The sequence below is a fragment of the Zeus faber genome (genome assembly GCF_960531495.2).
Source record: "Zeus faber genome assembly, chromosome: 6".
NCBI lineage: Eukaryota > Metazoa > Chordata > Actinopteri > Zeiformes > Zeidae > Zeus > Zeus faber.
This window is the reverse complement of record NC_137201.1, coordinates 32,883,863-32,911,362: the sequence shown is the minus strand read 5'-3', so window position 1 is coordinate 32,911,362 and position 27,500 is coordinate 32,883,863. Positions and strand designations below refer to the sequence as shown.

Here is a 27,500-nt window from a genome sequence, read left to right as displayed (position 1 = left end):
TTACTCTAATCTTTTTTTTTTTTTTTTTCTTTTAGCACATTTATATATTTTATTTATTTGAGTCTGAGTGTTATTTTCTTCGGGTATTTCTACTTTTTCTTCAGCAAAGGATGGGAGTACTTTGTCTCAACTTTAATTTTCCGCTCTTGATTTTCTGGGCTAATGAAGTGCATTTGTAATCCTTGAAATACATTTTCATGCAGCTCTCATCAGGGAGTGCAGGAGGGAAAGCCAATATTGAGTTAACATTTTCATCCTTTGTGTCTCTTCAAAATAATTGCCTTATCGCGCGTGCTTGAGAAAATCTCCGAATATGTCTGTCAGAAATGCACAAACATTGTTAATTATGCTTATTATACTGTCCGACGGGCTCAAAGGAGTTATGATGGGTTATCTAACGATTTCCTCAGAGCCACCGGGGATGTCGGGAACTGTGATAATTAGAGCAGGTTCCTGCACAGAGTCACTGACAGGTCGTTATTTGAGGGGATTTGTTGAGGCAGGCAAGTGTACCAGACTCCATGAGACACACACACCTCTAAGCTGAAGGATCTTCCTATGTATAGGAAATAGGCACATGTTCATATCACATCATCATATTACAGGGTAAATGTATGTTTGGCGATCATCTATTTTTTTCATTTGTAGATATACACTTAAAACTGAATCAACCACGCCTCGGACCTTCTTTTCCAGTGGATTCAAACCGAACAGACAGACAGTGATGGTGCACAAACCGCGCCAGATGGGGAATCAAACCCAAAACCTGCGACTTGCCTGTGTTGCAGAGCGGGCCCAGGAAGCCGTCCATGCACTCGCACTGGCCCGTGACGTGGTGGCACGGCCCCGCGCTGTGCACGCACTGCAGGCACGACTGGGCACAGCCCTGCCCGTAGAACCCAGAGAGGCAGACTGGTTTAGAGGTGAAGGAGAGAGGACGGAGCGGCATAGGAACAGAAAATAGAAGAATGGATGAAATGAGGGGAAAGAGGAGAAAAATATTCTTAAAATGGCAATCGATCAGCTCGAGTTCTTTTATTTTGAGCTTGGTCATCTGGGTCACTTTCTTTTCTCCAAAGTTTGCCTTATTCTGATATATATCATATATATATATATATATATATGTACATACACTGTACTGTATATATATATATATATATATACACTGTACTGTATATCTCCGCACACACTACCTGATGTTATTCACTTGCCACCTTAATGCGCATATCCGTATATACATAATAGCTTAACCCATATTCATAAGTCTATTCCCTTTATTTATTTTTTGTACCCCCACTCTGTATTACTTTTAAGTTTTATTTTATTTTATTCTATATTATTCAATTGACTTACTGCATTACATTTTAGGAATCAGTCAGTTTCAGTTAGTTAGTCAAGTAGAAATTACATAGCTATTGTGTTCAGTCTAGAACATATTGTGCATGATCACCGGGTGAGTTGCATTGACATTTCACTGCATATACTGTATGTATGAATGTAAGGATATGTATGTGACAAATAAACCTCTTGAATCTTGAAAAAAAAAAAAAAAAAAAAAAAAAAAATATATATATATATATATATATATATATATATATATATATATATATACACACACGTCATGTAAGGTGGTGGGGATATTATTTCATTCAATTTACATCCTGATCACAACTAGATAAGCTGCTTCATCTACACAGGTCCCTTTCCCACTTCTTGCGCATGCCCAATCAATGCATTCTTGCCGGGAAAGGCGGACCCCGCCACCAACAATGTTAACAGTGGATGGTGGAGCACATGCATAGGGCAAATATATGAAATGGCAGTTTCGAAAAGAAGGTCTCAAATTTGGAAAATTTTTTTGAATGATCTTACGGATCACCACGTTAAAGTATTGGAAGCAGCAGATGAAGGTCGCTGCACGTTGTGCTGAAGAGCTCCTCGTGCCTGTGCCTGTGCTGCCTCCTTCAGCCAGCAGGGGGCAGACTGGCTGTCTGCTCAGGCTGATCTGGAGAGTCAGGACCCACCACTTAAAAACTGATTGTCTTTGTTTCAAAACTTTAAGGCTTTCTCACTGCCTTTACCCTCATCTGCATCTTTCAGGACTTTATTATTTAGGAATACATATAAACTCCCTAGTATAAATATTTTACTGACAGGGAGAGATAAAGTTTATGTTTGTAATAAATGGAAAAGGTTATCTGCAACTCATAAATAGGATTCAGAATTTAAAGTGTGTGTGTGCGTGTGCATATATATATACTATATATATATATACTGTATATATGCACATAGCCCTTTGTACTGGTGCACGTATATGCAAACATCTTTCAACCTCTTGAATCTTGAATCTTCATGTATTGCTTTCATTTTCATCAGTAATGCAGCCGATGTTGCTTGTTTGTCTTGTTATGTCATGAAAAAATTATAAAAAGAGAGAAATCTGTCTTTAATGGGAATCACTCCGACCCAACTGTCATCACTGGAATAACAAAACAGTTTTGGGACTCCAGCATTTGTGTTTTACATACATTTCTTTCTGAATGAAAGTCAGTGGAGACCATTTCATGGGAACTGCAGCTATGCAGCAGAAATTGAGATTCCATTGAAAAGAGTTGAAACAACAAAGCATTTAAAGTCTTTAAAGACCACCAAAGTAACAGTAAACATCCACTGAAGAAACACAGCGCCAAGAATTGGAAAAACCACTCATCCCTTCAACGGGTTACGACTTTTTCATTAAAATGTTCTTTTTTTTGTGAAACCTTGTCGAATGCGGATGATGAAGACAGACAGCCGCAAAGTTTGGAGAAGAAATCACAATCGCTGACCGAGAAACAGAAAATGAGGGAGACGGAGAGAGAGAGACGGAGAGAGACGGAGAGAGAGAGGGATGGAGAGGGAGAGATGGAGAGAGAGCGATGGAGAGAGAGTGACGGAGAGAGATGGAGAGAGAGAGACAGAGAGGGATGGAGAGAGAGCGATGGAGAGGGAGAGATGGAGAGAGAGCGATGGAGAGAGATGGAGAGAGAGAGATGGAGAGAGATGGAGAGAGAGAGATGGAGAGAGATGGAGAGATGGAGAGAGATGGAGAGAGAGAGATGGAGAGAGATGAAAGAGATGGAGAAAGAGAGATGGAGAGATGGAGAAAGAGAGATGGAGAGAGAGAGATGGAGAGAGATGGAGAGAGAGAGATGGAGAGAGATGGAGAGATGGAGAGATGGAGAGAGATGGAGAGAGAGCGATGGAGAGGGAGAGATGGAGAGAGATGAAAGAGATGGAGAAAGAGAGATGGAGAGATGGAGAAAGAGAGATGGAGAGGGAGAGATGGAGTGATGGAGGAGGCTGTGTTTCCTGCTCCCTCTCTGGCGTTTCCACTGTGAAACTTGCTCCCAATCAGTGCGGCCGTCACTTTTCGAGCCGCCTCCCAGAGACCCCGGGACCGGGGCCCTCTGTGCGGCTGATGAGCCTTGGCTGAGGGCCGTGGGCCCCCTGCTGGGCTGGGGGGGGGCCGGGGTCAGGACAGCGTGATTAAGAGATTGCCGTGATGAAGGGTTGACATTCGAGCGTTTATGATCAGCGACTAAGTGCTGCTCCCCGGGTCACAGGCCTCAACACAGCAAGGTCGAACGCTGTGATGCAGCTTGGCAACAGCGCCGCTGTTCTGGGGAAGCGTCCGGGGGGTTTTCCCCCTCGTGATAAAAATGGATGAGGCCGCTCGCCGGGACCGTCTCCCTGAGACAGAAAGGTTGCGGCCGCTCCAAGCGTCGTAAAGCAAAGCACTTAGCAATAAAAACACCAGACCGCTCGCACTACGCGTCCTTTTCCGTTTACAACGTTCCACATAAATCCGGGGCATACATTTCTAAATTTGTCTTTCTTCTTTTGGATGTTTCTTATTTTTATATTGTTTCCATATTAAATAAAAACGATTTTAAATGAGAAATCATAAAGGCTGGCTGAACTCAGAGTCTCTCAAAGACACCAGTGATTGCAGCGAGGTGCTATTAATCAATATCACACATCGACATGTTGTATTACATTTTCAGATTGAATAATTCAACAGTCACGTCATATACTGTATATTTTGTCAGGATGTTGACAAAAATGGTCGATTCCCCACAGAGTAGAGGCCGGGGGAGGGAGGTAGCGCGGGGTAAAAACTTTTAAACAACGGCCTCACCGGACCGGTTCTGCAAAGTGGCTTCAAATGGACTGCAACAAAGCTGGTGTGCGGGGTTACACGGTGCACAGGCTGTCAAAGACGAGTCAGAGTGACGGCGAGCCTCAAAGGTGCTGTGGGTGTGAAGACGGGCCTCACCTCTCCTGCAGTACGTCCCTCTGTACCCGGGCGCGCACACGCACGACCCGTCCTCCGGCGAGCACGATCCCCCGTTCAGGCAGTAGCAGCTCACCGAACAGTTTGGGCCCCAGAACCCTTGGGGACACACACTGTCGCAGCGGATCCCTGCAAACATGGCAAACCACAAACAGGAATTCATCATTCGAGGCACCGGCACCGTCTGAACTCCCCCACACGCCAATCTGCGAGAAACACTGCCCCAAAGCACGACATTCAAAATAGGTTCCTCTGAATAGAGTCGGGTCAGCGGAGGAAGATAGTGGAGAGCTCTGTTTTTTACGCTTTTCCCTTAAATTGTACCTTTGTACTGTAAGCTGTTGCTTGGTTACAGTCTCGTCCTTGTGCCTCGAGGCTGGTGGCAGCTCAGGATGGAGGGTTGCAGTTCCTTGACCTCAAAGGAGGAGCCGGGACTCAGACCAAACTGCAACTGTTGGTGATGAATCCATGCATGAATACGGGCTGTGTGGAGCGCTCCTCTGCTGCTGTATCTCACCGTGTTGCCGCTGACACCTTCCTCCCACGCGGCTGCAGGGCCGGGACCAGCTTATCGTTTGGGGAACACACTCCCATAGCCTCAAAACAACGGAACTCATACAAAACGCAGACTTTTGGTGATGGAGCCGTGAGTGAATCCGTGAAGGCGTTCGGACTCGTTCTTCTTTGGTTTCAGCCTTTCCCGTGGCAAAACCTCGCGGTCTCATGCATCACAATGCTGCTCACACCTTCCTTGCTCATTCTCAGACGCATTGTGCACTTTTAACATAACGTATTATGTCATGTTAAAAGTTATGTTAAAAGTGCTCACCTCTAAACCAGATAAAGACCCGGCAGTGTCCGCTCAGCACGGAAGTTTTGGGTTGAAGGAGCCGTAGTTTGTAGCGGGAGATTGCTGTCTTATTTATTTACTTGTTCTGCCGGGCTCCGTCTTTACAGACTCTGCATCTCCATTCCGCATGTGTTTTACTTTTGATGTGCGCGGCTCCCTGCCAATGCAGTGTGTTGATTAACAGGGCTGGGTCCCGGCGGGGCCAGGCTCCTCTCCCATTCTCTTTCAGAGGAGCTCTGCTGGAGTTCAGCCGCCAGAGCTGGAAGTGTCACTACGGCTTTGGCGAGCGTCCAAGCAGCCCAGACAAAAACACCGCGCCCACACCGGCCGCTCCCCGCGCACGTGGACGCATCACTTATACATCAGCGCCCCAACCCCGCCGCGCCGCCCGGGACCGGGGAGGCACGTGGACGGACACGTGCACGAGCGGAATGAGAAGAGACGCGCACAACGCGCACAGGCGCACACAAAGACGTACATGCACGCGCACGCAAAGACACTCGCAAAAACAACACTTCAACATGCACGCACACACACACACACACACACACACACCCACACGCACACGCGCAGACGGACACACACGTACGCTTTCATTCTTTTAAGCATCAGCCTTCACTCAGAGGCCTCATTTGATATTTCCTTTGACTGTAAATATGAGACTGTGCAGCCATTAAAGCAGCATTAGTGCAGTACCTTTGAATTAAACCTGCCTCGCTAAACTCCAGGGACCGGAGCCATCTTAGTGCCGGAGCTCGGCGGCGAGGAAGAGTGGCAGCGCTGATGAAGAGGACGCTCGCTAGGGGTGGTTTAGTCACAAACCCCGGTGACGGACATCAAACGCAGGGCGCGCCTGTGCCAGAGCGTTTGAGGTTCTGCTGGGCCAGGCACAAAAACTGTTTCTTATTGTCGCAAAATGAATGCAAACAGAGCGTCAGACTTGGAGTCTAATGGTGACAAACAGAGGAGCTTTGGAGGCCGGGAGAGCGAGAAGGAGAGAGAGAAGCCAGAAGTGAAGCCTCTTCAAAGGAGGCTTTCTGCTGAAGAGTGCCAGAGGTTCCACTATCCAATTTGTGGAGGGTGATCCGAGAAGAGAAATCTCTCTCTCTCTCTCTCTCTCTCTCTCTCCCTCCCGCTCATGCTCTTGTAGTGCAGGTTCATGTGAACGCCTTCGGAAATGTTGGATTTTTATTGATTTTATTCGGAATTGTTGAGGCTTTTTACATGAACTCCGTGTTTGAAGTCCACGCAGGCGCTTGATCAAAACAGTTTGAAAAATTCTGCAGATGCAGAGATTTCAAATGAGTTTAGGGTGAAGGCACTGGTTTAAAACAGCACTGTGTCCACATCTTAAAATGACTCACGCAAATAACACTACAGAATAATATCATGTAATATAAGGTAAAATCATATAATATAACATGAAATAATACAATATATTATAACGTAATATAATATAATATGGTATAATATGAATACGGTGTCGTTCTTGCGAGTTTGTTATTGATTCCTGTTGATTACTGTAGATGTTGTTTCCTGGTGGTGGTTCCCGTGTTCTGCTAATGAGGAGTAAAACCTCATTATGTGGAGTAATGTTCCAGTCAGATCTGTAAAACAGCAGACCCACAGGCAGCAAAGCAGGGAGAAAAGCCAACACTGCATCATTCACCTCCTTGTTCCCCCCCATTCAGAACAGTCCCAGAGCTAACAGGCATCCCGTCTCCTCTCTTCACGGCACTTGAGAAGAGCCAAATGCTCCACGGCTGCAGCGGTAGGTACGGTGGCGGCGCAGGAGCAAGAACTCCCACAAGAGAAATAGCTCTCCTTCGTGTGCAGTACTATAAATTCTCCCGTTCCCATCAGCGGCTCCGTCCAGTGACAGATCTAATATTTTCTCTCCCCCCGGTGCCCTGCTCTCCGCAAAGTCCACGCTGCCCTGTTCTGTGGGTCGGTGTTGGTTTGGCCTCCCGGGCGGCCGGCTGCCCTGAGCCCTGCACCCTGGTGACTCAATTAAGGCTGACAGATGGTCCCGACCTGTGCACGATTCGGAGCACGAGAGGCCCGTTTTTCAGGCTCCGTTCTCGCAGATAATAAAACCCACATTGTCTCCCAGAGTAAACGCCTTAAGCTGGGGAGGCTGAGCGGAACGGCCGCTGGGAGCTCACTGGCTTGACCTTTCTGGATGAATTTATTCCCACCCCGCCTGGAACCTCTCTGTGTGGACTCAGAAAGCAGGTCCTCCGCTCCTCGCCGTGCTAGTTGACATTCAGATGCAATGCTTGGTTTTTCAGCATAATGATCCGTACCCTTGTGGTGACATTCACTCTTTCTCTGCCTTCACTCGCACCCCGGAAGCTCAGACAAGAAACAAGGCGCAGCGCAGAAGCAGACAACTTCCAACGCCGTACTCCAAATACGGCCCTAGAAGGTGTTCCTAGCAAGACGGGAGATGTTGGAATTGAATTCATGTGGCAGCCCAGTGTAGACCTTTTGAAGAAATCCCAAATCCCGAAAAGTATCGGATTTGAGATTTTTATTCTGTGTAAATTTCCCGCGGCCGCCAAGCGGCCTCAAATCGGCCCAATCAGCGCCCGTACGGCGCTTGTTCGGCCGATCCGAGGCACGGAGCTTCTTAATGTTTGTCTGTCTTGCAGAGCGGATCAGCGCACAGGATCGTCAGCCGACCCGGAGCCGGAGCGGAACGTCATTCCTCCTGCGCCCGAAATTATTATCATCATCATCATCATCATCATCAACATCATCATTGTCATTATTATTATTTATACTTCTGGCCAGCGAGCCTTTTGTTCCTCTGTCCAATAAGTTCCTCTGTGCCACAAGTGGCTCCTGTACAGGGACCACTTGTGGGAGTCTCTGCACCCCCACAGGTAGGGGTGTAGGGAAGGCGCCAACATGGCAAGAGTTTTTATTGGACAGAGGAACAAAAGGCTCCCTGGCCAGAAGTATAAATAATAATAATAATGATGATGATAATGATGATGACAATAATAATATTTTCACACGCATGAGGAATGGCGTTCCGCTCTGGCTCCTGGTCGGCTGACGAGCCCGTGCGCCGATCCCCTCTTCAAGACAGACAAACATTAAGAAAGCTCCGTGCCTCTGTAGCTTCTAACCGGCAAAAATATATAAAAGGTGTTTTTCTTTTGGCAACACAAGATTTCACGCACAGCAGAAGTTGTTATCAACGCTATCTGCGCTATGCAAGAGAAGCTAATTACAAAAAAGGGCAGATTCCATGGCAGCAGGAGCGGCACCGACCTGTCCACCCTGCCTGGCAGCGGCAGTGTCCGCTGGCCGGGTCGCAGCCTTCGGCGTGGACGCAGTCGCAGAGCTCACGGCAGTCCAGCCCGTAGCTGCCGTCCTAGGAACCACACAAACACTCTCGTCAGTTACGCTTTCACACAGCGCACAGCACAACATCTGGATTTACCGTGAGTACAACTTACTCGGAGTACTTTTACTCAACTACTTTACTTGAGTAGTCCCATTTGAGATACTTTCTTAATATTGAGAGACTTGACAGAGGGACAAACATGATACTAGACAGTTCTAATCAAAGGGTTATTCATGAAGCCAACCAAAATACTCAACCAACATGGGTTGAGGCGCATTGCATTGAAGTTGGAAAAATCCAATCTCCTTTTTTTGGAAGAATAAAAGAACGGTCGTTTAGGTCAGGAGGCCAAATCTGAACTTTGGGGCCGATCGCTCTGGCCCGAGCGTGCTGAGATGACAGACCTGGCATGACAGCAACGTGGGGAACACAGAGTTAACAGTGAACCGAGTTGACAAGTTTGCCAAACAAACACACATTTACTACGGGAGTCTGTGTTTCCCAGGATGGAGGCAATGGAACCCATTCAGCTCGAAAGTGGGAAAAACCAACTTGGGATAACTGACTTCCAATGGAAGGAAGTCAGCGAGGACGGAATGCTTCTTCCAACTTATGCTGCGTTCACATGGAACACGGGAGGTGCCAAAATGGAAGTCATGTCAGTGGACGGCAGCATGGCGGCAGACCGGCAGAGAACAGCGCCAACTGCAACAGTACACGGCATTTTGCCATCAAAGTTTAAATATTGTAACTTTTTGCCGTCCTCCGTGATAGAATTACAGTGGGATGCTGCGTAGGCGTAGGTTTTCTCAGAAACATCGCACGTAAATAAAAACGTGGATTGATATAAAAGTTGTTTTTCTCTATTTATTAATTGCGTGGAGGCTGTTTGGAAGCTGATGGAGGATTTGGATGTAGTGGTGTCACGTGGCGCTGTTGGGATCCGGTGATGAAGCTGGGGCTCCAGGTTATTACTTATATAATAATATAATTAGCTATGGATTATTAAAAACAAAAGAAGGGCTTCTGTTGCCGGTGGAAACCAGGTGATCAGCCATCCATCATTCAGTTAACAGATCATTGATCACTACCAGGAAACAAAGCTCTATAGATGCACTCTCTCTCCAAGCTGCTGTAACAATATCCATAAATATATCCATAGTGCAAAATAATCCATTGTCAAACCTGCTTGGAGATGAATATGAGTGTAAAGTTTAAACTACTGTGAATGACAATATGTTTTGGAGGGAATTTAACATTCATTTAAGCTTATAAAATATGAATAGGAAGCTGCATTTTTATAGCTACACTCATTACTGAAATTATTATACATAACAACAACACAAAATAATTTAATTTTAATATATTTCATTGGTGTCTTTGCACATCACCATGGCAACATCAGCAACATGTGAATGCAGCATAAAATTACTTTTAACTTTGATACCTGTTTACATTTAATGAAGTACGTATAATACTTGAGTATAGTTCTAACAGAACACTGGCATCTGTACTTGTATTTGAGTGCATGTGAGGCTGTACTGACCGGACAGGGCTGCTCGCAGCGCTCCCCCCTCCACCCTGCAGGGCACGTGCAGGCTCCGTCCAGAGGGTCGCACGCCGCTCCGTTGGCACACCGGCAGCTCTGGTTGCAGCCGACACCCCACGAGCCCCGGGAGCAGAGGATGGAGCAGTCAGCGCCCTGCCAGCCTGGAGGGTCACATATCCAGCCGTCAAAAATATTTCTATGCAGGATTTCGATTTTTATCTTTTTTTTTTTTTTCCGTCTTGATGATTGATTTTTGAGCCCCGAAAACAAAATTTGGAACAACAGTGAATGGGCGGCGACATTCCAGCAATTCATATTTTCCTTTCATCATCTCAACTCAAGAGAATATTAATAATAGGGTAACAATTTGACATCTTCGTACGAGTTTAGAATACGTAAACGCTTTCATTGAAAGCCATCAAATGAATATGTTACTCAACGTGTTCCCAATGAGAAGTAGAAAAGGGCCTTTTCTATGACTCATAACTCATCGGACACTTTCCCACGATTAGGAACAAGGTGTTGGTGCTGGTCCGATGGGAGGGAGCTGATGACCCCTCCACCCGGAGGAAAGTCACAGTTAAACTGCCAGGAAAGTGACTCGGCACGTACAGAACATCCTTTTCAAAACAAAGATGTTGATGAATACAAGTTACAAGATACACACCATAACTGACAGTACAAGACACACATTTAGGGAGACGGTTCCTTCAGTGCTCCCTCCGACGGACACCGACGGACCTCGCGCGCAGACCCCGGAAGCGTTCTCAAATAATGTTTCCTCATTTCTCGCTGCATGTTTCCACCGCGACCTGAGGAGGGTCTTGAGGGGGGAACCCGGGGACGCTCCGTACCTTCCCTGCAGACACACGAGCCGTCGACGGGCGAGCAGCTTGCGTTGTTGTGGCAGGAGCAGGTTGAGAGGCAGCCGGGTCCGTACAGAGTGGGAGGGCACCCTGTTGTGCAGTCCTCGCCCTGTGGGAGAGAGAGGGGGGCGGGGTGCAGTACACAGATGACGGAGGCATGGAAAAATTTAAAAAAAAAGCCAAATGATATGACAGACTGAACTGAAACTGATCCAAACACTTCTGGTTGCTTGTTGTGTTCATGGTGAAGCTATTTCACAATGAGCACGAATATTCACGCAGAGATGTGGCTTGGAGGGTCGTGTCTTTCGCACGGAGGTGCTCTGAACCAGCCGAGGAACGAAAGGAAAAAACAAATTCAGTGATCCTGACAGAGATATTCACCCATTTAGCAACAGAAGAACAATCAAAGGAAGAGAGGATCCTACAATGAACACTATAGGAGTCACAAAGCGACGCCAGGGCGTCAGAAGACCAGCGAAAGAAAATGGTGGCAGCGGACCCAAAAGGGGCGACTGCGGGGGCCGCAGCCGTCAACCACGCTGCCAGGTCGTCACGCCCACTGAAGGTTTTTAATTTACCTGCACTGGTTGCGCGAGCCCCGAGCGCACCGTCGCCATGTTCCCCTTTACTCTACAATATAAACACGCATCCAAATACCACAACTGTTCGTAGACGTGGTACTGTATGTGTCGGGGTGCGCAGCAACTACGACCTCTTTGTGAACCTGCATTTCTGAGGGGCCGGCGGGCGAGGCGCGGCGGGCGGGGCGCGGCGGGCGGGAAGCGGCGGGCGGGGCATGACGGGCATGGCGGGCGGGGCCGGCGGGCGCGGTGGGCGGGGCCAGTAGGTGGGGCCAGCGAGTGGGGCACGGCGGGTGGAGCTGCTCATGTCTCACAGAGGACATGGCGGGGCGCGGCGGGCGGGGTCAGCAGGTGGATCCGGCGGGCGGTGCACGGCGGGTGGAGCTGCTCATGTCTCACAGAGGACCGCGGTTCCCCGTCCTCCTCGCTCGGCTGCCGTCAGAATTCCTCATCCTTGACAGCTGAGCAGCCGTCTGCGATGGCGCGTCCTCCCCCCAAGCCGGTGATCACAGCCACCCCCCCCCCCACCGCCCGCCTTGAGTGACAGGTGACACGATGATTTAAAGTCCCAATTAGCGGCTCAGAGGACTCGGCTGTGGCCCTCCCTTCACCGGCGGGACTCTGGGCTGCTCACCGCTCTCATTATCATTTTGAACCGAGTTTAAACGGGAATCAGCAGGGGGGATGTGGCGGCGGACGCCAGGGGCAGAGCGCAAATCTTGAAGCGTCTCTCCTCCGCCGCATCAAAGTGTCCGCGGACGACGTTTTTATCAAACGGTTGCGCTAACCTTTGTTCCGCCCCAAAATGACAGCTTCCAAACTGCTAACAATGGCACTTCTGTTACGGTGGGGGAGGAAGGAGAGGAGCTGGGGGGCGGGGCGGGGGGCTGGGCGAGGGGTCTCCAGGGAGCGGGGGCAATTTACTGGTGGCTGGCCCTCGCGGATAAAAGGTCGCTGAGCCACAAATGACCACATGGATTCCACAGCGTTCTCGGCTGCGCTCGCGTTACACTTGCTTTCTCTCCCGCGAGACCAGGGGGCGGCGGCAGGGGGGGGGCGTCCTCATTAGCCGACTGATTCAAATTCCTTCTGAGCCCAGAAAGATGGAAGTCTGTATGCGGGGAGGCATTATTAATACAGGGGCTGTCGGGCCATAGGAGGAGAGCAACAGGACCTGATGTAACATCCACCGGAGGTAGACGCTGAGAGGCGGCCGGGCCCAAACTCACACCTATTAGTCATTTCATGTAACTGAAGAGCGTTTTCCTGGAACGCCTCTCGCCCACGCCGCTTCGATTAGACCGGTGCCCGCCGAGGCCGGAATCAGACGGCGCCGCTAATTACCAATCAGACTCTATCTCAAATAGTTCATCTACGCGGCGTCAAGGCGGTCGACCGCCAATTTAAAATTCATGCGACGGGACACGTAGTGAAAACTTTGATGAGATGAGGGAGCCCGAGGGGGACGGGCAGAAGTATTTGTTTTGGTCGCCTGCAAAGGGACGGTGGGAAGTGCCGCCGCCGCGAACACATTTATATTTCCCGCACGCTGCGAAAAAAAACGCAGCCGGCGCACGGTCAACTCTGAGCCCGACGCACCGGACCGCATTGTCCATACCATGAGCAGCGCTGCTGTTCTTCCACTGGTTATAAATAATGTTTAAAAAGAAACCACGGACGATGTGCAGACAGTCCATCATTTATGTTCATTTTCTTTTTTTTTTCTCCCGGTGCCAGTGGGAGGGAGCACACACTACGGGGAAAAAAATTTTGAGAACCAGCGCCGGGGAGGACGGCGTCGGAGCACGAGCCACTTTGTCCCAGTCAGGAAGAGCACGTCCAATTACCAGAGCTAAGCCAAGCGTTTCCGGAGCTCAGACCGATTCAGCACTTGAGATGGTCACCACCTGCCCCCCCCCACACCCCCACCCCCACGAGCACCCCACCAACCCCACGACCCCCCCACCCCCACAACCACCCCACCGCCCGGGGTCATCAGCCGCTCCTCCGGGGGCGAGGCTTCACCGACAACGGCGGTTCCCCGATGATGCCATCAAGCCAATTTACAGAAGAAGCCACGGGGCGATGTTCGCCGCCGGGCGGCGTTGGCCGCCGGGCGGTGGTGGTCACCGGGAGGCGGTGGCCGCCGGGCGGTGGTGGTCACCGGGAGGTGTTGGCCGCCAGGCGGTGGTGGTCACCGGGAGGTGTTGGCCGCCGGGCGGTGGTGGTCACCGGGAGGTGTTGGCCGCCGGGCGGTGGTGGTCACCGGGAGGTGTTGGCCGCCGGGCGGTGGTGGTCACCGGGAGGTGTTGGCCGCCGGGCGGTGGTGGCCGCTCACAGATGCAGCTGCTCACACGCTCTCTGATGTAGGTCGTTAGCACGTCGCTGCTGCTCCAACAAATCATCGTGTGTTTGCACGGCACCAGCACCAGCGCAAGACAAACTGAGATGGCTGTTCCACTCCGTCACACCCACACACACGAACACACACGCACACACACACGCACACACACACGCACACACACGCACACACACACGCACGCATGCACGCACACACACGCACACACACACACACACACACGCACGCACGCACGCACGCACACACACGCGCACGCACATGCACACGCACACACACGCACACACGCACGCACGCACACACGCACACTCACACACACGCGCACACACACACACGCACACGCACACACACACACACACACGCACTCACACACACACACACACAATCAATCATCAAACATACACACAAACCATCTCTCCCCCTTTGGGCCCGCCCTCTATTTCTACTCTCGCTACCTCCCATTCACCCCTCCTCCCCTCCCTCCTCTCTCCATCTCTCACCTCCTTCTCTCTCTCTCTTTCTCTCCTCTCGCTCCCCCTCTCTCCGTCTCTCTCCACCCCCCCTCTCTCTCATTCTCTCCTCTCTCTCTCTTCCTCTCTCTTTCACCCTCTCTCCCCCTCCCACTCCCCCCCCTTCTCTCTACATCTTCCTCTCCGCTCACACACACTCCAGTCCTCCATATGCGCTGTGTCTCCATCTGACTGTCCCCTCCTCCACCCTTCTGCCCTCCAGGTCTCTTTAATGGATCTGGCAGCGCTTCCCAGCCTCCGCCACAGAGAACAGGTGGAGCAAATTAAGATGCAGCCCGTGGCCGGCGGGCGCCACGGCGTCCTGCTGGAGAAACAGGACGCGTCCGCAGGAATCCGGCGTTGCTCAAAATGGACCAGCTCTGCTTTTCCACACAGATGAAGCGGAATGAGAAGGTGTCGGGTGAAGGTTTTCATTTGCTTCCCATTGTCAGGTGGAGCTCGCTCAACGGGCCTCATTTGTGAAATAGATCTGACAAAACCGGGGTTTATTATGAGTCATTCCAAGGGACTTGCGAGAGAGGGGGTAATGACTTCACGAATTGGAAACGGACGCCGCCGCCAGAGAAGACCCACGATGACGAGGCGTCGGGGCGCGTCCGGCGTGAAGGACAGGAAGCCATTTAACGAGGAGAAAAGGCGAAACAGCCCCCTGCGTTTTTTTTTATAAACCTGCTCCACCGCACGTGGCAAGCTGATGGCTTTCATTAATTACATCATCACACATTGAATCATCATATTGAATATTATTATTATTTTTACATCTGGAGATCTTCAAGTGCTGCGGCGATAACGCGGCAATTACAAGTGAATGTGGACAAGTACAAGGTACAGATGCAGCGTCGTTACAATAGTGAATATGTCATTATGTTGAAAGTACTCAGACACTCCTTCGACACATTTCTTATCTTATTTGTGATAAAAATGGGTATAATAGCCAATTACTGAAATTCAATTTAAAACAAATTAAAAGCTTTGTCTTGAATTTAATCTTCCTCAGCAAATATCAAAATCAGCCACAACAAATATGAATGTGAATTTGGCTTCATCTCCGCTAATAGATGCCACTCCAACAACTGCCACTCCAAATCTCGGACATCCACCATCTGGAGCTGTGGTTCGACACATCAGCGACAACCGCCGTCCAGAGGTTTGCGCCAAAGATATTTAAAACATTTTTTTAAAGAAATATCAATTAAAAAACGTTCCAAAAGATATTTCAAGAAATTTGTTAAACAAGGTTCTGTGTCGATCTGTTTTTTGAGCTAAATGATGCTGCTCTATCCCTGAACCACACCACTGTCCTCCTCAAACACTGTGATCCAACCGACAGACAGGCTCCCAAACTCAAAATCAGATGAAATCCCTGAACTCTGTTTTTCCAACCATTAAAGAAATAAATGATGGAACCTTTCTTTTGTAGTGTTCTCCAGCTGAACACCCCCTTCACTGGCATTGGGAGAAAAAAGGACAAAAGAACATTAACAATGTACTGTATGTGTGTGGTATGTGTTTTTCTAAACCTTATATATATATATATAACCAATATTTATTTATTTATTTTATTTTATTTCTGAGTACCGCCTGCAGTACCCCTGCAGTACCACTAGGGGAACGAGTACCCCTGCAGAGAAACACTGATCTGCTGGCACAGCACAGCACATGAGCCGGGTCACGGGTTTGATCGAGGAATTTAATCGGACTACTATATAGTGTATATTACCTGTCTTCTCTTTCAAACTCTTCTGCAAAACAAGAAACTCTTTACAAAGTCACTCCCCGACTCCGAACTGATGTGGAAATGGTCCAATTGCAAACAAAATTGATATATGGCGGGAGCGTTTCATCAACCGTTTCACCGCACTCAGCGGCGTTGCCGTCGCCGACGTGTGTGATGCACCGACACAGTCTCAGGTCTCAGGTCCGTTTCCGTTTCACTACATCACACACGGCATTTAGGGCTGGTACAGCTCCTCCGACAGGGAAAGGTGGTGACACAACCAATGACCGTGCTGCGTCCGAATCACTCTGCCCGCCCAAAATCGTACCATAGCCGGTTCGCTCACAGCGTCAGGGACATGTTCCTGCACCAGCCATCATCAGGGTTCACAGCACAGCAACCGCTGCAGCCATTGTTTTGGAAAACGAGACTGTGTTGCACTCGTCGTTTTGTGCAAGGTTTTTAACATTGATCATCGCATTCTCTGAAGACGTTGCTCTCCATGGCTCCTGCTGAATTCCCTTATGAACCTTTTACTGTTTAACTCTCTTTGAAAGTTACCAGGCGACAGACATGCTGGTCGATGGTTTCAAATCACTCCCAAAAGATTGGTTAAGGTGTCCCATAAGGGTCTGTATTGGGCCCATAACGTTTCCTAATATTTCCTTCCCAGCTAAGCTCTACAAAATCCGTTGCTATGCCGACGACGCAACCTGTTTGCCACCAGCTTCACCCCAAATCAGGCCTTCTCCTGGTCTGCCTTTGGCAGCCTCCTGACATCTTTAATTAATCTTAAGCTGAAATCGATATCTAAATCCTAAACTCTGAAGATACCAAATGTATGCTATTCACAAGAACTCATCCTTCAAATACTCTTATTTCCGTCGATCTATGAATGGTGATTTAACTGAATAGGGATGAATAGGGATTGCAGCAGGACGCATGCAGAACAATTTGCAGACACATTCAAAATCAAAAGAGATAGAAGTCGGACGGTCTCAATTAAGCATTAGAACGAAAATGCATATACCTGTTTCATATACAAGGCGTTGCTGTGATAGCTACCTGGATAGCTATTACATTTCCTCACGGTCTACAGGGATATGGTTTCCAGTGCCCTGGGCCCTGGTACTGCTCTTAAAGCGAAGAAACGGGAAGGAGGAGTCACTCAGCTCCTTGGAGAAGAAGTTCTGAATATTTTTTTAATCAAGCTGTTATTTTTTAACTCAGCGTTTGTGTTGTGTGAGCGGTGACTCTGTTAGTTTATATGTGCACGTTGTTCTCGGGGTCTCTCTGGAAAATGAGGTTTTGATCTCAATGAGACTACCCGATGAAATAAATTGTATTCTATAACACTACACCCACTTTGGAAATTAGTCTTTGTAGCTCTTGAAAAGAAGTTCATCCAAGAACTCTAATTATCCTTATTCCCGGATGGGTTTTGTTATGAGTATATAGCAGTGATACTGGATAAGGTTTTAAAGTTCTTTAAGTTTTCTATTCTCTCTGGGGGTGTAAGTGCTATTAAATTTTGATAACAAGAAATGACTTATTTTTTGTTATCAAAATTTAATAGCACTGACACTATGGACATAAGGCAGTGAGACAGAAGCAGCAGTGGGGGAAAGTAAGACAGTAAAAGTATTTTGTTGTATTTTCAGTTTCAGAGACTTTGGACTTTCACTCCACTACATTTCAGAGCAAGGGGAAAAAAGGTCTGGATTTATATTTACACGTCAAAAGCAAGATGGATTAAAGCTGCAAGCCGGGATGACCGGGTCCTCCACGTGCAAGTGTCGGCGGGACGCAAGCTTGAAGTGGAGCCGATAAATCACCTGAGGGGAGTTCGCAAAAGTACAAAGCATAAAAAAGACCAAAAAGTGACTAAAATGGCCTTTAATCACTTATGGCCGACTTCCAGTTGTGTTTAGGTCACATATGTTTACTGAATTTTGTGAGATTTCGTGGAAAAAAAGTGAATAGGTTTGATTTTTAATTATTATAATTTTTTTCTTTTTTCTAGCACTAGCGAGCCATTTTGCCACGCCCATGCACGGGACCCATAGAATATCAAATGCCTCACCGGAACTGACGAGTGTGCAAAGTTTTGTGAGTTTTGGGGTATCTTAAGGGCCCCAAAAAGCCGACTCTAAAAGGTTTCGGAAGAAGAATAAACGGAGCAATAACAACAGTGTCTTGGTCCACATGCTGCGGGCTCGGACCCTCGTCGATCTACTGAACCAATCAAATCCGTTGTAAGATTCTAAGCTCTAAGACGATGCGTTGACATATTGCACTGGTGACATATGAGTTCTTACAGAATCACATTGCACAGATAACCTATCGATAAAAAAAAAATATATATATATATTTTTTAAATTCTGCTTCTTTCCAGCTCTTTTGCACTCATCTCTGGTTGAATTTGGAAACAGGTGCACTTAAATCTGAGGGGGGTGGGGCGTTGTGTTTATTCCTTCCTGGGACGCACACGATACGTGACTGAACGGGCGGCGTAACAACCGACTCCTCGGAGGTTCGAGGCGGCGGCGTCACTTCCTTGGAGCAGAAGCGGCGCCGGCGGAGCGGCGGAAGGAGACGCACCGTGAATCCGGGGGCACAGACGCAGGCGCCCGTCGCGCCGTGGCAGTCGCCTCCGTGCGCGCAGTCGCACGCCGCCGCGCAGCCGTCCCCGTAGTGCCCCGGGGGGCAGGTCTCGTTGCAGTGCGGCCCCGTCCACCCCGGTGCACAGGTGCATTCTCCAGACAGAGGGTGACAACTGGACCGGGGGACAGAAAAGACAGCGACAGAGGGGGAAGAATTATAATACATCGGCACTTCACATGACAGTCGGAGTTAAACTCGAAGCACACCCGCCGACGGCGCTTCATCCCTCTCCGCGGTTGAGACGGATGAGGCGTCTCCTTTTTTTACCCCCTTCGTTCTTTAATGATTTCTACAGCCGTCGCCCAGGTCCGGCCTGAATCAGAACATTAACATTGCATTAACTATGAATGCTGCTGAGAAATAATGAATGAAGCCAAGGTCGCGATTAAAAGCTAACTGCATGACATGGCTGAGAGGTGAACGGACTTCTAAATGCGTTGGCCTGGAACTAGGAGGAGGCACAATTGATTTTGAGAGGTCTTTATTCAGGCGGAACTCGGGCGGGGGCGGGGGGGTGGGGCGGGGGCAGGGGCCTTCAGGGCTCGCTTTGCGGAGGGGCTGTTAAAACCACGCACTGTCCTGGCGTCGGACACCCCCCACGTACCTGACGGTGTTGGTGGCGTTGCACGGGCAGTACTTGTCGCAGATGAGGCCGTAGAGCCCCGGCGGGCAGAACCGCTCCTGGCAGTTTTGGCCTTTGAAGCCGGTGTCGCAGAGACACGCCCCGTTGATGTGGTAGCACTTGGCTCCGTTCTGGCAGTCGCACCTCTGGCTGCACCGGAGGCCGTAGGAGCCCACGGGACACTCGTCCTGGCACCTGCTCAGGACGCAGACAATGACAGAAGCTTGTTCCCATGTTAGGAATCATTCGTTCAGCAGCAGCAACAAAAAAGGACAATCAGACGGACGTTAGTATTTGAGAGGGGCAAAACTATGACCTCACCATCTCCGAAAACAATTAAATTGATGTTTCAGAATTTAGGTAAATTCGTAAATACAGTTATTTGAACGCTCAGATAGTTAGAAATGAACACACGATGGAGCAGGAGATCCGGCAGTTCTGCTTCTAAATTTTGGGGTTTTGATGTCCTGGAGATCACATGGAACTTCAGAGTCAGTGCAAAGGAAATCCGAGAAGCCCCTATGACTAAAGTTAAATAAAGTGTAAACGCTGTCCAGAGAAAACATCAATCTCACTATTTCAATAAAGGTTGAACAAATAGCTCAATGAGATCATAAAAGGGAAGGACGTGTTTCAGATTGATACTACATTGTATTTAGCTTCATCGGGGGACAGTGGTGTAGTAGCAGCGAGGGTTGAGTAGGGCGCTAACGCTATCCCAGAATATTCCTGCCAGGTTAATTCACCTGCCAATGGATGAAATGAATGAGGGCAATTTTGCAGAATAATGAACTTTTTTTTTTTTTTTTTTCCCCCTTTTTTCTTTCCTTCCAGGAAGTGTTTTCATCCAGGAGACAATTGCTTCAGCTGAACTAATAAAGCCGGGGCGCTGTGGGCTGCGCTGGCAGGCGCGAGAACTAAGAAGATCTGTGGATTTCAATGAGCTCTTAATATAAGCCCATTACTTCTAATTAATGAGAAGAATCCACGCAGCATGTAGCCCATAGTGAGATCAATGGACATGCTGCGAGTGGAGGAGGATGAATGCAGGCTGAGGACGTGAAAACTTGCCGCCCGGCATAAGTGGAAGATTAATTAAATATAAACACTCCTATTAAAAGCTTCTAATTCACCTTGGGCTAGACTTATGGACGTTAATAAATGTGTCTTTATCCGAGAGCATTTCAGTATTTACCTTGTATGCTTCCCTTTAAATAACCGTGAGGTTTCTGCCTCATTTAGAGGATAATGAAGAGAACGGGTCAATGAAAACCTGTTTCCCGTGTCAGCCGCCTCCGTCTCTATTAATCACATTTTCAATAAAGTCGGCAATTTTCGGCAGCCGGCGCGGAGCCGGGCGGAGCCGCCCCGACCCCCGCGGGGCCCGTGACCCCCGCGCGTCGCTTCAAATACGTAATAGTTGCTTCCGCACCTCCGGCCGCTGAAGCCGGCCGCACACTGGCACTGGCCGGTGACGTGGTCGCACAGGCCTCCGTTGCGGCACGAACAGTCCTTGCTGCAGTTGACGCCGTGTTTTCCGAAGGGACAGGGCTGAGCGCAGACGGAGCCCTGGGGGAGAACGTCCAGAGAAGCATCAGATCACGCCTCACACACAGTGCAGAGCCGTCACGCCTGCACGCCGCATGAACACCGTGTGCGTTACGGGTGTTGGAGCACGTTAGAGGCTCTCATCATGCCGAAACCACTGGGATTTAAACACTTCATCTCACCAGTCCAGCAATGTCCTGGTAGTCGGCGATATATATAAAAAAAAATTTAATAAAAAAAAAATTAAAAAATTTGCCAAATTACCTTGACATTTCTTGGAAATTATCATAATAATCTCCCACTCGCTATCCCAATATTTCCTGTCTCTCTTCACTGCACTCTATAATAAAGGCAAAAAGTGCAGGAAATACGTTGAGAAAGGACTAACAGAAAGAAGAAGAATAAATAGCGGCTGATTGTTTTGGAATTTCACATTTCAAAAAAGCATTCAAAATCATTCCAAATGACGCTGTGTATGTACTGTGAATTTTCTTGCAAAATTTCTTGATTAATATTTATCATATTCCAATATATTCTTCCACCTTTCAATCCAGCTGTTCCATATATATCCCTATAAACCTTTGCATAATAATATGGACCTGATTAAATGGAAATGGAAATGTATTACAGAAACTACTGCCTAGTTATTAATGACTCGTCTGGAAATGCAGCAGTGGAATAAACCGTATGTAGTGATAACACTGGGCTTTACGTGGAGACCATGGGGCCGTGGGGAGCGAGCGCCTGCCTTGCGTCTTACCGTCCATCCCGCCGGACAGGAGCACTCCCCGCTGATGTGGTGGCACGTTCCTCCGTACTGACACGGGCAGCGCTGCTCGCACTGCGACCCGTGGCTCCCGAAGGGGCAGCGCTCCCCACAGCTGACACCACAAGAAGAAGAAGAAGAAGAAGAAGAAGAAGCCAGTCACGCACACGGGGAAAACATCTGGCACAGAACACAGTGCATGACACCGGAGGGCACCTTTCACTGAGCTACAAGTACAAATACCACGACGCAAAATGACTCATAATAGTAAAAGTACCACATTGACATTTATACTGAGGTAAAAGTATAGAAGTACTTACTCTTAAATTTACTTAAAATATTACAAGTAAAAGTACTTGTCACATCCTGTGCCCTGATGCAACAGACTCTATAATACAGTACAGTATAATAAAGTTTTCAATAAAATAGTCGATGTGGTGTCACCGTCATTCATAAGGATATGGAGATAAACAACAATTGATGAGCAGGTTGGTAAATCCAGTCCCTGATTTTTCTTATTTTCGTTGGTTTTTTTTTACTTAAGCAGCGAAACTGTGCTTAAAAGGGAATAGAGTAAAGTATATATATTTGCTTTGAAATGTAAGTACTTAAGTCTATTCTGTTTTGTAATATATGTAATATATAAGTAAGTACACTTCATTTCCATCAGTGTAAAAAGAACACAGTAATAATATGGTCATAAAAATACACAAAATCCAGAAGATATTTTACATGTAACAGGAAAGGTTCCGCAGAAGTGCGTCGCCGGTACTCACAAAGCGCCAGTGTACCCGGGGGCACAGATGCACTCTCCGGTCTCGTGGTGGCAGGTGGCACCATTGAGGCACTGGCAGGGCAGCTGGCACGCCTTGCCGTGGAAGCCGCGCTCGCAGGGCTCCTCGCAGCGCCAGCCCTGGTAGCCATCCGTGCACACACAGGCCCCTGTGATGGGGTTGCACTTGGCCCCGTTCTGGCACTGGCAGCGGTTGCTGCAGTGTGGCCCCCAGTAGTCGCTCTCGCAGCCTGCGGACACGGCGGACGGCGGCGGTGTCGGGCGGGAACAGAGCAGAACCCACGGCGACACGGTCAGACACGGTCAGACACGGTCAGACACGGTCAGACACGGTAAGACACGGTGAGACATGGTCAGACACGGTGAGACACGGTGAGACGCGGTCAGACACAGTGAGACACGGTGAGACGCGGTCAGACACGGTGAGACGCGGTGAGACGCGGTCAGACACGGTGAGACGCGGTGAGACGCGGTCAGACACGGTGAGACGCGGTGAGACGCGGTCAGACACGGTGAGACACGGTGAGACGCGGTCAGACACAGTGAGACACGGTGAGACGCGGTCAGACACAGTGAGACACGGTGAGACGCGGTCAGACACAGTGAGACACGGTGAGACACGGTGAGATGCGGTGAGACGTGGTGAGACAGGGACACGGACACAGGCCATAGGCCTCGTGGAGAGCAACGTTTCAAACCGGTGCACGTCGCATATGGAGGGACGATCATTTTGGGATATTAACTCTAACGGAAAGCGTTGGGCGGTGCAGCCAATAGGAGTCGTGGGAAGCATCTGAAATAAATGTAAACAGACATAAAATCTGGAGAACAAATGACAGACGTTTTTCTTTCGAGATCATCTGACTAGATGTTGTAGAATCGTGCGTGAATTACATTGTTGATCTGCTTTTGAAATACATGTATTCATGTATTAAATATCTTCAAAGTACAAAACGGTTTTTGTAACGTATTTTACAATATGATCTGTATCACATTAGTTTTTTTTCTTGTTTGAAGAAATGTTATCAATCAATATTTCTCCGGTTATTCGCAGATAATTTTTATTTTTTATCCCTTTTTTAATTTATCTATGTATTGTGTGCATGCTTAAAGTCACAAATGATGAAACTAAATAATAATATAATCACCAGGTCAAAACATACGTGTAAGCCAACCCTCGCTGTGGTGCCGAACCGTATGTTGCATTTTTGTTTTTTGTAAATTTTAAACATTTTGACTTTTTTTGCGGTCAGCAGTAGTGCAATAGCAACAGAATCAAGGAGGAAATGAAAACAGTGACAATGAATTTATCAACGGTTAAAACTGGAAGAATAATTTGATGTTTGGATTATTATACTGTAGTATATTAACTTTTAACTGACATTCTTTGCATTTATCTTAGATTCCAGATAACGGACCTTCATGACATCCCTGCATGAATGCAGAGCACCCAGCAGTGCTGTATAACCTCGTAGTGAAAATTAACCGCAAAATTAAACCCTGATATTAGCACTCGGACGGATCGGTAAAGCGATATAACTTAATTGCCTAACACGTAAAGGTATATAGGTCCCTAAAACACTCCATCAATACATCAATGCAGCACCCTGGGGTGCAGTTGAAAGGTAGTGTATTGCTTATACTCTCTGAACCAGCACTTCTCAAGACGCGGGGGGACGGGCACCGGGCATCGTTCAGGAAAACTCAATAAGCCTTGCAGACCAGCGGCGGGTACCTCATCTCCAGGGCTAAATGTTTTACTAGCTCATAGGGGAAGAAGGCTTGCGGACCTAATTGTGAAGTGGACCGTCTTGGTTCTGAGCCGGGTAATTGTTGTTCAGTGGATCTCGTGGTGATTCGGGTGATTGGTGTGGCCTTACATCTCTCGATCGGCGCCGGCAGTATTGCCTCGCATAAATGCTCAGCTTGAGCTGGAGGCCTGCAGAGGGACAGTGCATATTCTATTATTGATTTTACCATCCTCACCCGTCCAGCCATAAACGTAAAGACACTCATCTCCCCCCGAGTGCGTTCCTTTCCCTGCCAGAGCTCTGATCAACTACAATGGGAGGGTAATGAAAGCTATTTCGCGGCTGTCACTGAGGCTTATTTTCTGCCAGGTGTTCAGCGGGACGATGATCAGCCCTTCTCCGGTTCAGACAGCTCTGCCCTGAAGGGGGTCCGGGAACACCGGGGCGGTGCAGCCTCGCCTCTCCGGTTGGACGGGCTGGAGGCCGCATTATGGGGCTCGCCTGGTGGGGGGCGGCCATTGATTTGGTCTAATCTGTTCCCGGCCCCCGGTCTGGCATGAATGAGTTCCCTGAAGATTGGGATAGTGCCACGCAAACGACCCACGGACATTAAATGTGAAGTGTGTGCGGGGAGCTGGGGTAATGGATGAGCAGTTTAGCCTCGACTTGGATGAGTCTATGAGAACTCATCAGCGCGGTGTGACGTCCCTGAAAGGCTCCACCCGCCTGCGCAGAGATGTCCTCGCCCCTTTCCTTCCAACATGACAAAACCTACATTTTACTCAGACGTTCTGATGTCCGTCGAACCGTCGCTTGTTTCAATCAATAAAACAAATATCCAGGTTAAAGTCCAAGTTTTTTTTCATGTAAACTGCATTTAGGAACAGATACATTTTCAGACACGCCCGGCTCTTGGGCAGCTCAACAAATGTCACCGTTTTAAATCATAGATCTTCCACGGCCTGCGGTTATTCACCTCAGCCTATTCACAACAAAGCCCATTATCTGTCAGTCTCTCTCCTACACAGAGGTTCACAAACCCTTCACAATTGCCTCTCACCGAGAGGGAATTTATGTCTGGTGGAGCAGTCAGAGTCCATGATTTGCTGTGGACATGAAAGGAGAGGAAAGGAGGAGGGAAATAATACAAATTATACCCATTTGGGATTTAATAGCGTGAAGCCTTCAGCTTGTGGAGAGTGAGTGCGGCTAAATGGTGCAAGTCAATGCAAAGCCCCTGTGGGTTGAGTTGTGTAGGCAGGGAATCCAACATGAGCCTGGAACAAGGGAACCTGCAGGCCATCCCCTCGCAGCTGGTCGGGCCCGGGTCACGCCCGCGTAACCGGAGGAACGGACGCAGAACCCGGTAATGTGGGTAACCGCGCACGGAGGGACAGGGTGTACGGTTCGTGGAGACAATCCCAAGGCACTGAGTATAATACCCTTGGCTGGAACAAAACAGATCATGCTGAGGAGCAGCGGCAGTAGGAGAACTCCTGCCCGTTCTCTGGACTGGTGCTGCCCGGAGAATGGGCTGGCAGAGCCCTGGCACCGACTCCGAGCTTTGAAGTTTGCTCAAAAGTCGGCATCAACGGGATTAAAACCAAACGGCTTTCGGCGGGGACTCCGCTGAGAAGTCCTCCTGAACTTGGCCTTTTTTTTTTTTTTTGCAAAGCATTTGTCACTGTTTTCATGTGAGGTAAGCTGCTCTAGAAAACACTCGGCACGTGGAGACACAGACCATCTCGCAGTATTTAAATGGAACAACAGTGTTTCAGTTTACTCAGATAAGGCAAATGCACGGTCAAATAACCGCCCGGCCTGGACCGGTATAGATGGTGGACTCTGGCCGAGCTGGTTCTATTCTAATGGTAACTTGCCATGCCAAATGGATGGACGACAGTATGGCAATGGGAGTCACTGGCACAAAGCTCCACTCCCCCCGCCCCGTTCTGTCACATAAATACTATGAAAACATTCTGTTGGCACGCTGATGTCTGAAAAAATGTTCGGAGGCCAAACACCCCGGTCTGAAGAGTGTTTTTCAACCGGTTCGACTCGACCCGCAGTTCAGTTCAACCACAACTGGAGTTGTTTTTATTTCTCATTTATCGACCACCAAAGGAATAAACACGGATATCACGTTGCAAATCCCGTGAGAAAACATCACGAAAACCGAGCCGACCATTTGCCGATTTAAAATAATTAAATCAAATGAGACACTTGGCACTTCTTCTCGGTATGTAGAAGCTGTTATCACAGAGTTATTCCACCTAGAGCCGTACATCCCAGTCCTGGCCTCTGTACCCGACCCTGGATAACCGGCGCAGGCATGATTTGCACAAGAGCCCTGAGGGAGAGCGATGATTGTTTTGCAAAGAAATCCAGTTACATTGGGTGATGAATTTCTCTTCATTTTATGTTTATATATATATATATATATATATATATATTTATATAATAAACTACCGGCTATGAAAGCAGAGAATAGGACTATGCGGGAGGAATACAACCGACACTGAAGAGCATCACCGTTAAAGTCAGGTGCAAAGTTTAAGGTGAGCTGGCATGTTTGAGCAAAGACGTTGATCAACTGAAACAACAGCAGACTTGTACGTGGCTGAGCAGCTTCATGTGGAGCCCATGGCAACAGGACCATTTGATACAGGGTGAACATTTTACTTGATCTGAGCAAATGATCTCACAGGAAGCCTGTGTCACTCACAGGGCTTATTTTCTGCAAAGACCCCCAAACCCAACATTGAAAAAACAGTGTAAGTTTTGTTTGAGGGAAAGAAGGAAACATAACCTGCGAGGGAAAGTGCAAAGGAATGGACATTCAAGTTGGGATTCTAAGTCGGAATTTCGGGGCAGATCGCACAAGTCTGAGATTTCCCAGACGACTGACCTCACAGCCGCATGGCAGCTGAACCACCCACCCACAGTGGAATGCATTACTTCCTGGTTGGCCCCCAAGAGGATGGCATCGCATTTTCAACACGTCCCTATGAGTTTGACAAATATATTTCCAAATATATTTATTCCAGGAGAAGCTGCCAATAGTCATAGGGTCAGTTCTGCTGGATTGAAATAACAGCCTAGTGCAGCTTCTGCCTCTGGGCGTGTCGTTTGTCTGGCCCTTAATTCATCGTATCCCGGCCCAAGTGTGTTCACGTACCCCTTGGGGGTAAAGCATAACGGAGAAGAGCA

General features: G+C 48.4%; 1 protein-coding gene across 1 annotated transcript in view; it reads right to left on the bottom strand.

The window, feature by feature from the left end:
• The window catches only part of megf11 (multiple EGF-like-domains 11), a gene marked incomplete at its 3' end in the record, with an annotated part of 63,333 nt that overhangs the window by 13,594 nt on the left and 22,239 nt on the right, over positions 1 to 27,500 (bottom strand). The window contains exons 5-14 of the mRNA XM_080003101.1: positions 22,523 to 22,769; positions 21,741 to 21,861; positions 20,865 to 21,001; positions 19,415 to 19,627; positions 18,748 to 18,922; positions 10,948 to 11,068; positions 10,091 to 10,254; positions 8,469 to 8,571; positions 4,319 to 4,465; positions 778 to 912 (exon numbers count right to left, since the gene is read on the bottom strand). Coding sequence (XP_079859227.1) covers positions 778 to 912; positions 4,319 to 4,465; positions 8,469 to 8,571; positions 10,091 to 10,254; positions 10,948 to 11,068; positions 18,748 to 18,922; positions 19,415 to 19,627; positions 20,865 to 21,001; positions 21,741 to 21,861; positions 22,523 to 22,769 — 1,563 coding nt within the window. The remainder of the gene's footprint in view (positions 1 to 777; positions 913 to 4,318; positions 4,466 to 8,468; positions 8,572 to 10,090; positions 10,255 to 10,947; positions 11,069 to 18,747; positions 18,923 to 19,414; positions 19,628 to 20,864; positions 21,002 to 21,740; positions 21,862 to 22,522; positions 22,770 to 27,500) is intronic.